This window comes from Lonchura striata, chromosome 6 (genome assembly GCF_046129695.1).
Source record: "Lonchura striata isolate bLonStr1 chromosome 6, bLonStr1.mat, whole genome shotgun sequence".
Classification (NCBI taxonomy): Eukaryota; Metazoa; Chordata; class Aves; order Passeriformes; family Estrildidae; genus Lonchura; species Lonchura striata.
The window spans coordinates 54,152,635-54,164,051 of NC_134608.1; the positions used below are offsets into that span (position 1 = coordinate 54,152,635).

Genomic DNA, 11,417 nt, shown 5'->3' on the forward strand with positions numbered 1-11,417 from the left:
ACTGGAATTGCTGTAACTAGGTCAGATTGGAAGGTGTGAATGGAAACAAAGAAATCCTGGATCAATAAGGAGAGTTCAGGGAGATGAGTGTCGGGAGAGGAATTTTAATTTGTAACTCACATGGATGAAGTCCCACACAGAGGGATTTGTCTGCTTTAGCATCATTCACTTTTCCAGTGTTATTCTGCTATCTGAAGAATCATCTGCAGGGTTTTCATGTGATTTACCTGTGGCAACACCTTCCCTCCCTCTGGCTGCATATCCAGGCATGAGCAGCCAAAAGGAGCCTCAGCAACAGGAAAGGCTGAGGCAGTTGGAAGGGAGAGGCAGAACAGATGGAAGAGAGGGAGGGATCTGCTGGAAAGGGGAAGCAAAATCAAGGATGGGGAAGATATGTCATAATCAGCATAGAAATAAGGAAAAACAGGTTGTAAAAGTGGTTCAAAAGAAGGAACTTGAGTGTGAGAAAGGGAAACTCCCTGTGATGCCTTAAGTTTTAGCTTTCATATTTTCCAGGTTCTGTACAGCATTAGTACATAACTCTGAACTTCACATAAAGTGTTAGCAAGTTCTCTTCACAGTTTAGTTAGACACAGCAATCCTTTTCCAGCCTGAGAACCAAGGACACTGTTGTAGCTTCAGGCCCAAAAAGTGCAAACAATGGCGAATTGAGGAGAGCAAACTGGGAGGATGGGACTTCATAACCTGAAGTTGTGGTTGGACAATTAACCCCAATATGTAAATGGGCCAAAACTTATAAAAGTGTGAAAACTCATGACCTGTCATCCATCTTGGGTTCATCTTGGGTAGAGACACGGCCTGGTTCTTGTACTGCCTAAGGTGTGTCCTTTGAAGGCCTTTTAATAAATGCCTACTTTATTCTTTAACTCTGTCTAGCCTCTGTTCCAGGTAGCCTTTCTAGGCATCACCTGGAAGGACAGTGGAGAGAGCTGGGGGTCGGTCTCTCCCCCAGGTAACAAGTGACAGGACAAGAGAAAACAGCCTCAAGGTGTGCCAGGGGAGGTTTAAGTTGGATATCAGGGAGAATTGTTGTCAAGGGTTAACAAGCCCTGGAACAGACTGTCTGGGGCAGTGATGGAAGCAGCTGGGGGGATTTAAAAGCCGCGTGTATATGGCATTTGGAGACGTGTTTCCATGGTGCCCAGCAACAAGACACTCTGGAAGCTTCACCCCAACGTGAGGAAGAACTTCTTTACATTGAGGATGGCAGGGCACTGGGACAGGCTGCTCAGGGACCTCAGGAAGGATGTGGAGTGTCCCCCTCTGGAGTCTCCAAACCCACCTGGATCCTGTGCCACCTGCTCCTGGCAGGGCGTTCAAATGAACGATCTCCAGAGCTCCCTTCCAACCCGACCGATCCCGTGGTTCTGTGACTGATGGGCTGGGCAGTGCTGGGGGCCTCGCTGCTCTAAACGAAATGATTCCGGGAGCCATCCCAGCCCGGACAGCCCGAGCTCCCTTCCGTCCCGCGCCGTCCCCCCGCACGCCCCGGCATCCCGGCCGCCCCTCTCGGGCCCCGGGGGCGGGCGCACGGCGAGCGCAGCCCAGTGGGCGGGGGGGCCCCGGGGAGGCGGAGCCGGGCCGGGCCGAGCCGAGCCGGGCCCGGGCGAGCCGATCCCGGCCATGGAGGCTTCGGAGCCCGTGCGGGGAGGGATGCGGAGCTTCACCTGGGAGGAGATCGGGCAGCGGAACGGGCGGGGGCCGGCGCCGCAGGAGCGCTGGCTGGTGATCGACAGGAAGGTGTACGACATCAGCCGCTTCTGCCGGAGGCACCCGGGGGGCTCCCGGGTCATCAGCCATTATGCCGGGCAGGATGCCACGGTGAGCGGCCGGCTGCGGCCCCGGCAGCCCGGCGGGGAGGGTCGGAGGAGGGGTGAGCGCGGAGCGGGATCCTGGGGCTGGGAGCGGCATCCTGGGGCTGGGAGCGGGATCCTGGGGCTGGGAGCGGCATCCTGGGGCTGGGAGCGGGATCCTGGGGCTGGGAGCGGGATCCTGGGGCTGGGAGCGGGATCCTGGGGCTGGGAGCGGGATCCCCGGGGCTGGGAGCGGGATCCTGGGGCTGGAGCAGGATCCCTGGGGCTGGAGCAGGATCCCTGGGGCTGGAAGCGGGATCCTGGGGCTGGGAGCGGGATCCTGTGGCTGGGAGCACGCAGGGAGCTTGTGTCGCACGCCTGGACCCTCGGCTGTGCCACACACGAGTGCGCCGGCAGCGGTGTGCAAGGAACACACAGCGCGCACACGCTCCGCCGGGAATTGTCTGGGATTGTTGTTACAAGGAAGCGCTGCTGAAGGAATGACTGAAAAACCGCAGCCGGGTAGAAAAAAAAAAAAAAAAAAATCCCGAATCCGTTCAGTAGTTTTTGCACACGTAAGAGTAGCGGGTGCTGCCACCCGTGTGGCACACGCGGTGACAGAGTTGTTGTTCGCCGCGCGGGTGCCTTCGCCCTCCTCGAACTTCCCAACCCAAGAGATGGCACTAGAGCAGAATGTCACTGAAAGTCGTATTTCAGTCACGATAAAGGAATGAATCATTCGTGTCTGAGTGCCAGCCGCTGTTGCAGAGCGGCGTAAATGCTGCTGGAGTCGGGTGTGGGGTGGCTTTGCCAGTGATGTTTTCTTCTTTGTCTGCTTGTGCCTTTTCCATTAATTTCTCCAAATGCACGTGTTTGGACCCGCGGGTGGATATGGGGTGGGAATCTCCCTCTAGGATGGTGTTGATAGACTGTGTTTCAGTCAGGATGGAACTTGAGATCTCCACGTGAAGAACCTATGGTAGGAATATTATTTAGAGCCAAAAATAACAAGTTAATTAGCAACATTTCATGATGGTAGGGTGCACATGTGTGTTTTCAAAGCCCTGCCACTGGCACAGGTTGCACAGAGAAATGGTGGAGACCCATCCCTGGAAGTGTTCCAGGCCTGGCTGGGTGGAGTTTGGAGCAACCTGCAAGGTGTCTGTGCCAGGGAGGATTGAGATGAGCTCTGAAGGGCCTTTCTCACACGAACATTCTGAGTTTCTGTGAGCAGAAAAGGGTCAGCCCGTGGAGGGAGCAGGGCTGCATGGCGGGATTGCAGCCAGCTGCATTCTTTAGGTGATGGTGATGATATCAGTGCCACTGCTGGCTGCAGTTGAACTGCTGACCGCTCAGAAACCCCTGCCAAGTTTTATTTCCCGTTGCTTTGTTCCTGGGGATCAAAAGAGCAAGACTCCACAAAACCAGGAAAAAATGGGAAGTAAAGGAAGAACTCCTCTGCTTCGCTGTTCTGATTTCTGGAAGGTGCAGTCAGCTGTCCCCTAACCCCCAGCTGGGATTGCACTCCAGGTTTTACAGCCTCCATGGAAAGGATTGGTCTAAATGTGTGGTACCATCCTCCCCTGCTCTGCCCACATACTCCTCCCCATTCCCCCCCACCCCCTTTTCTAAGGAGAAAATGCAAATGTTGGTTCCCCTCTCTTTTTCCCTCCTTTATTCTGTGACCCTGGGCAGGGAGGATGCTACAGCTGACCTAGAGCTGGCAACACCAGCCAGTTTTTTTAACCCCCTTTCCTGACTAGAGATCTTTTAAAAGCACATTTTATTTTAAAAGCACACAGTGGTGGCCTAGTAATTATAGTGAAAAACAATGCATGGTGCAGGAATCTCACAAAGTGATGCCCAGCAAGCAAATATTATATAGCAGAAAATTAAAAAAAATCCACATGCTTAGGTTGAGGGAGATTGTAAAAATATGGTAATTTGGGCATCAGGAGAGAAATGTTGAAAAGGAGGTAAATGGGAAATCAGGAATTAGATGTCAAAGTGTCATGTGTGCCTGCAAGATTTGTAATTTAAATATTGGGACAGAATCTGTAGTGATAACAGCCACTATTGAGTTTTTTCACCTGGTTGCCATGGAGATTGACACCCTATTTAAATAATAACAGTAACTGGTTTCCCCAACGAGAATCTTTTGAATGGTCCAGCATATAATGGAATAGATTTCTTTTGCTGAATGATGGTTTTTCTTCATCCTGTTCCTCTATCTGTGTTTCAGGATCCTTTCATTGCTTTTCATCTTGACAAGGCACTGGTAAGGAAGTACATGAACCCTCTCCTGATTGGGGAACTGGCTCCAGATCAGCCCAGCTTTGAGCCCAGCAAGAACGTGAGTGTCATAAAAACTTGGTTTTAGGGTTGAAATTGTACTGTTTAACTTTTCTGACTGGCAGGCAGAACTCCCTGTACATAAAATCATAAGATCTCCTGGGAATCACTGTTGGCTGAAGCTTCATTTCACATCATTATTTGTAGTTTTAGTAAAGATTTGTCTCCAGGTGACCCTCAGCTTTCCTCCTTTTCATCCCCAAGAGGGAAAACTATGCTTCTATTGATGTTCCCGAGGCATTTTCTGACCAGTGGATGCTTTTGGGTCTCCTCACAGAAAAAGCTGGTGGAAGATTTCCGTGAGCTCCGTGCGACCGTGGAGAGGATGGGGCTTCTCCAGCCCAACCACGCCTTTTTCATCCTCTGTCTCTGCCACATCTTGATGCTGGATGTTGCAGCCTGGCTCATCATCTGGTATTTTGGAGCATCCTTAGTGCCTTTCCTCTTCTCTGCTGTGCTTCTAGGCACTGTCCAGGTGAGCAACTACACAAAAATAACCCCAAAAAGCCAAATTTGGGACTTAGGTGCTTGTTGCCATCAGCAGGGAACAGATCTTATCATTATGGACTTCACTTCCTCAAATCCTGCTTCTCTCTGGATTCCACTAAAAGGCAAAGCTACACATGCTGCTCTGGTAGCTCAGGTTTTGCCTCACTTTCTCCTCCCCATATTCCATCAAAGCCTTCCTTATCCCAGCCTGCCTCACACGATGAAAGCCGTGCCCTGCTCCTGAGCTCCACGGTGCCAGAGCTCCGAGGCAGTGTGCAGGGGCCAAGCCGCTGTGTTCCCATGGGAACTTGCAGGGAGTTAGAGGAGCGGGCAGAGCAGCTCTCAAAGCCCCAGCTATTCCTCCCGTGGCCAGCTGATCCCCTTGGAATTACAAGTACTTGGAGGAGGCAGCAGCAAGCTGCTCCTTAAAGGACACTTTGTTGCTGATTTCAGAGCAGTTTTGTGAGGGAATAAATGCTGGTTCTCAGCTCTGTGGCTGTTTTTTCTTCCCATGACTTTTTTTCACTTCTCATGGAAACAACTGTCCAGGACTAAAAGTCATTAGGCAGAGTCTGGAGGGCACTGGTGTGTAGTGAAAAAGGAGAGTTGGGATTGGGCCCTGGCAGTGGAAGCGCTTCTGCTATCCAGGGATATGTCGTGAGGAGCATGGGAGTGGGAGATGAAAGCTCTTTTCAGACACAGATCCTCCTGACAGTTCTTTTTCCCCAGCAGCACTGTTGTTTTCTTAATTCCAGGCCCAGGCTGGCTGGCTCCAACATGATTTTGGACACCTGTCAGTCTTCAGCAAGTCCAGGTGGAATCACTGGGTGCACAAGTTTGTCATCGGCCACCTCAAGGTGAGCATTGGCCGTGGGGAGGGGCTGCCAGAGCCCTGCTCTGCAGCCAGAACCAGTCCCAGGATAAGGAGAGAACTGAGGGCAGAAGATCCACCTGCTTTAGGGAACTTTCTTCTCATCCATTTCCACAGGGAGCCCCGGCCAGCTGGTGGAATCACCTCCACTTCCAGCACCACGCCAAACCCAACTGCTTCCGGAAGGATCCTGATGTCAACATGCACCCCTTGTTTTTTGCTTTGGGGAAAACCCTCTCTGTGGAGGTGAGACCTGAGGGGAGCTGGGAGGTGACAGCAATAGCATTCAAATTTGGGAAGCTGCAGAGAGCTTGGAGATGGGACACTAATTTGATTTTATATAGTGCTCCTTTGCCTTTTACTAGTCCCTAATATTCCTCAATAATATTCCAGCAACTCTGAGTTACAACTTCACTCAGAGTTATTTTTGCAGTGTCAGAAGATAAGAATGAAATATTTGCCATGATTACAAGTTCCTGTTGCCCTTGATGAGAGAATTTCAGTTTTATGAAGATCAGAATTACAACTTGTTCTCTTTTGCCAAGATCAGTGTGACTAATTGTAGTTATCTGAAGCAGCAGATGACAAGCCAGGGCTGTCTGGAACTTTTACAATTCCTGATCAAAGAAGCTATTTTGGTGGTCTCAGCCTGGCAGTGGGTGTCACAGTGGTGCCCATCTGGAGTCCAGCTCTATTTCTGGTACAGCTCTGCAGTTAAATGAGTGGCTTTGGCATTTGCTGTCCTATAAAAAAAAAAAGCTATGTAAATTCATAGTGTCACTTTAAATGCTCTGATTTGTATTGAAATTAAGGGTTGGGCTATTGGGAATTAGTTTGAACATGTACAGGGATATCAATGGCATTCCTTAAGCCAGTGGCTTGATCTCTTGTGTTTGTACAGCAAACACTGAAAAATGAGCAGCCTCAGAGGGAAGATAATCTGTTCACCCTCATTCCAGTGGATACAGTTTCATACCTAGATGCTCACTTCTCTGTTTCCCAGACTAATTGCAAGGAGTTGGGAGTTCCACACACTGCCATCTTCATGAACAGTATCATAACACTACTGTAGCTTGGTTTTTTTTTAATTCTGAAGCTCTGCTTTGTCAGTGAACTGTTCGTGTGGGTTTCTATTTCAGCATTTTTAGGCAGCTTGTGCCCTCTGTAGGGGCAGAGCTTCCTGTGCAGGTCGCTGTGTGTGTGCAGCCTTCTGCACCCAGAGCAGGGTGAAAACTCATCCCAGCCGAGGTTCCAGGGGATGGTGGATGTTGGTTTGGTTGGGTAGAACATCTCCTGGAAGTTTAGGAGTGTGTGCACAGGCCTGAATAATTTGTGTATTTTAACAGCTTGGTGTGCAAAAGAAGAAATTCATGCCTTACAACCACCAGCACAAGTACTTCTTCATCAGTGAGTAACCTTCCCCTCTGCAGTTCCGTGGCCAGCAGTCACTCTACCCCTTGTTTTCCCATTCCATCCCATCCTGTTGGATAATTCATGGCTCTGTTTGTCCCTCCAGTTGGTCCCCCAGCACTGGTGCCCCTTTATTTCCAGTGGTACATCTTCTACTTCGCTGTGCAGCGGAAGCAGTGGGTGGTGAGTCAGCTCCATGGGGGCCAGGGCGGCTTCTCCTGGGTTTAGGGATGAATTCCAGTGCCAGATTTACTGGGAAATGTGTGTGTATGCAGCAAGGGATGTGGGTATAGATTTGGGAATGGTGTTTGCCAAAGGGAGATCTTCCACAGCCTTTCTTTGTGAAAGGTCCTCTGGGTAACAAAAGATGTTCTCTGGTGTTCTGTGTTTTGGTTTTCTCACTGCTTGGTTCCTCTTTAGATCCAGAGGGAAACGTGGTGCTTTAGAGCACCTGTGTCCTGTCTGGTGTTTGCCCTCTGCTGGGCTCATGGAACCAGGGTAATTCCTGAGCACAGGGAATGGCTGGTGTCAGGTTACTTTGTGATGAAGCTGGGGAGGAAAAATTGATCAGTAGAAGACATTAAGGGAGGTTTTAAAGGGAGTGATGGTAAATTCAGAAGTCAGAAATCCTTCCTTCTAATGAAGTTTTCCCTGTCCCCTGTACTACAGGACCTTGCCTGGATGCTGTCCTTCTATATCCGATTCTTCCTCACCTACTTGCCCTTCCTGGGTGTGAAGGGTACCCTGGGGCTCCACCTGTTAGTCAGGTATCATCCAACTTACAATTCCAACATTTTCTCTGCCCAGTTTGTATCAATCCTTTGTGTCAGCTTTTCTCCAGCCCCTGGGTTATTCTTCTCATCACTCCCTGTTCTTCTCTCTCCTGATCCTTTCAATGGGACAGGGGTGGTTTCTTGTCAGGGTGCAGGAGATGGAAAGTGTGTATAGGTCTGATCTGTTTGGATTTCTGGTGTTTATTTTGTTAGGCAACAACCAGCTGGTGTGTGCACAAGTGTTTTGTACTGACTTGTCACATCACGCGTGTGTGATTTGTGATGGTTTTTTGTTTTTGCACAGGTTTATAGAAAGCAACTGGTTTGTCTGGGTCACACAAATGAATCACATCCCCATGCACATTGATTATGATAAGAATGTGGACTGGTTCTCTACCCAGGTGAGACCTTATTTATGGAGATCTGTGACAGTTCTGGGTGTGTAATGTCCATCTGTCTCAGCCAGGCCACCTCATGTTGGCTGGAAATAACTCCTGGAGCTGTTGTGTCCAGCCAGAATTCCTGTGGGGATGAGAAACTTGTGTTTGAGATGGGGCATTGCTAAAACAATAATTAAACCAGGACTTCTTGTTTTTTTCTTTCAGCTCCAGGCAACCTGCAACGTTCATCAGTCCTTGTTCAATGACTGGTTCAGTGGGCACCTGAACTTCCAGATCGAGCACCAGTGAGTGGAAACGGGGGCTGGGAATAGTTCCAAGGAATGCTAGATACACCAGGGCTGAAGAGGTCCCTCTATCAGCTGATTCAGGAACAAAAGATAACGTGGGTTAATTTTGTGCCCTTTGTGTGGGGGCGGAACAGGAACTCCAAAAAGAAAATTTCTGGAGCACCAGTGAGCACCAGCACCACTTCAGATCTGAGCTGCATGGCACAGAGGGGAGAGTTCCCAGCACAGGCACTGAAGGGACACGAGAGGGACCATTGCAGAGCACCTATGGCTTTGGCACAAGGGGAGCTTGGGGCACTTCCAGAATTAGGCAGAGCAGCAGGGCCAGGATTCCATGTGGTGGTCAGGGATGCCACTGAATCAGCACCTCCTTTCCCACAGCCTTTTCCCTACAATGCCACGGCACAACTACTGGAAGGTGGCCCCTCTGGTGAAGTCCCTGTGTGCCAAGCATGGCATTGAGTACCAGTGCAAGCCTCTGCTCACAGCCTTCGCAGACATCGTGCAGTGAGTATTGACCCGCTGTGTTCCCAAGTCAAGGGTTGTCAGTGCTGTGGAGTGAAAAGGGGAGGGACGTGGACAGGGAGGGGCAGCCTCTAAAGGTCCCTTCTGGCCCAAATCACTTCATGTTCTCCTTTGCTTCATCTGTAGAATTCTCCCCATGAGTTGCTGGATGGAACATGGGTTCATTCCCTTGTTTCTCTCTCTTGGCAGCTCTTTGAAAGATTCAGGGGAGCTCTGGCTCGATGCTTATCTACATAAGTAAGCAGCAATGGATCCCTGCAGAGGAGTTCCCCAGCTTTGCTGCCTCCTGTGGTGGTCACCCTGAAGATCTTGCACTGAGGAGAGCTGACTAAGCCAGATTCGGGGAGGTGGTGCTGCTTATTTCCATGGATGAATGTAATTAATATGATCTTTCCTTTTTTTTTGTTGTTTTGTTTTGGTTTTTTGTTTTTGTTTTGTAATGTGTGCTCTTAATTTTTTCTTGTGCTTCTTTCATTCCTCTTCTCTGGTGCTGAGTTTTGGGGAGAAGCTGGATGGAGGAGGTTGTGTCCCACCAAGCTGGGTGCAGCTTTGGGACTGGGAACAGGTTCCTTTCCATCTGCTGATCCTTCATTTGCTGAGTATATAGGAGGGAAGCTTCTTATCTAACATAGGCTTTTTGGGATGGCTCTTGTGTGAGTGTAGTAAGAAAGTTGAGACAGCATGAAATCAAGCAATGTGAGAATTAGGGAAATGTGGAAGGTCTAGGGAATTGGATATGTTCAGTATTTTTGAATCCCTGTTTGTAATAGGGAGCTCCCTGACCAGTTTGTACATATATGGATGGGGTGGGGAGGTGCAGGCAGCAGTTCTCTAGGAATATTATCTAGTTAGAGCCCTAATTAAAGTAGGGGAAGAGGAAAGTGGAAGTTTTTCCATATGCCATATTCTGTGGGAATGCTGCCTTCCACATCTCTGGAAGCCTCTGGGTTATTTGGCCACTGATGACATTCTGTGGGGGATCTGCAAGGGATTTCCTCCCTGCCAGAGTTTGGAGTGGTATGAAGCCATTACTGAGTCAGAAGAGAGAGAAACCTGTCCCATCCATACCCAGGATCCCTGCAAGAGTGACTAAGGAAGCAAAAGCATTCCAGACCAGGCTGGACAGGGCTTGGAGCAGCCTGGTTTAGTGGAATACAATAAACCATGGCAGGGGATGGAATGAGCTGAGCTTTAAGGTCTCTTCCAACCCAAACTGTTCTACAATGATTCTGTGTGAAAGGTGATCATAATCACTCTGTGACTGCCTGAAGCTTTGGGCTTTTTTGGACCTCTGGGTGATTTGTTAAAAGGAGAACATTCCTGCCTCCTGGCCCATGGAGAGTGAGGCATTCCTGCCTGAGCAGCAGACAAATCTAAGAAAGTTAGAAAGGTGGTGGGGGTCAGACTGCTGTTTAAAAGTGTTTAACTTTTCATTCAGCTGCATATCCACAGGCACACCTCAGCCAAAACATTGCTGGTCTCCCTCTCTTGGATGATGTGCCTTCCAAACACACCCCAATCCTGTGGGGTTTACTGAATAGTCTTACTGCCTTTCCTGGGGCCTTTTAATTTACTGCCCCAACGTTTCAGATGCCAAACCAGGATGCAGCATCTGCCACATCACTGAGGAAGATGCTCCATCATCCTGGTCCTCCAGGGACTGGTGGATTAGAATCCAGGAGGGATGGGTTGATTTTGAGGATTTTTTTTCCCAATCAACATCAAAAATGAGGATGAGGTGTTGATAGAATGGAAGAAATAGATCTTCTCAGGCCAAGAGTGTTCTTAAGCACAGGATAAAATTGTAATGGGAATAATAATACAATAATACATATATAATATATATAATATTGTTATTGTTATAATATAATAATACATTGTTATATAATAACAATACATCATACAATCAAATACCTGTTGATTAAGACCGTAAAGGAAGTGGGCCTTAGTTATTGTTTTACCTCGGTTTTTCCTGCTCCATTTCTTTCCCTCATATTACTACTGTGGATGGAGGGAAGTCTATTAATAAAATTTCTTATCTTACCAATTTGTGTTGTCATCAGAGTAAAATACATGTGTGCAAGAGTCTTCACTCTGTAAAAGTGGAACAAATGGCTGTCCACAGCTACAGAGAGAGCTGTCATAAACCTCTTTCTCCAGAATGTGCTTCTCCTGTGTTTTCTCTGCCACAGTAAGGAGAGAACATCCACCATACAACAGACCAAGTGCCTGGATAACCAGGAAAAATAACACAGATGAGCAGATTCACAGCCCTGAAGGGTAAAACTGAAAGGGGACCTGACTCAGCATAACCAAATATGAATGTGCTGAGTTTCCTGGAAGTTTTCCAGGCTTGAGAAATACACTGAATTACACGACCTTGGAAGAGCACCAGCCTCAACTTTGCCATCTAGTGGAAACCCTTTGGCCTTAAAAATGGAACCTGAACATTGTGGAATAGCCACAGGGTGGCAGTCAGACATTAGAAGGGGAGG

At 48.8% G+C, this 11,417-nt stretch overlaps 1 protein-coding gene across 1 annotated transcript; it reads left to right on the forward strand.

Moving 5' to 3' along the window:
* Positions 1-1,576: 1,576 nt before the first annotated feature.
* LOC110484927 (acyl-CoA (8-3)-desaturase) lies at positions 1,577-11,084 on the forward strand. Its single transcript, XM_021555917.2, has 12 exons — positions 1,577-1,842; positions 4,057-4,167; positions 4,444-4,641; positions 5,411-5,512; positions 5,644-5,772; positions 6,873-6,933; positions 7,043-7,119; positions 7,606-7,703; positions 8,014-8,110; positions 8,315-8,394; positions 8,779-8,904; positions 9,112-11,084. Exons 1-12 carry the CDS (start codon positions 1,645-1,647, stop codon positions 9,161-9,163), a joined length of 1,329 nt encoding a protein of 442 aa, XP_021411592.1. The 5' UTR covers positions 1,577-1,644; the 3' UTR covers positions 9,164-11,084.
* The last annotated feature ends 333 nt before the right edge of the window (positions 11,085-11,417 follow it).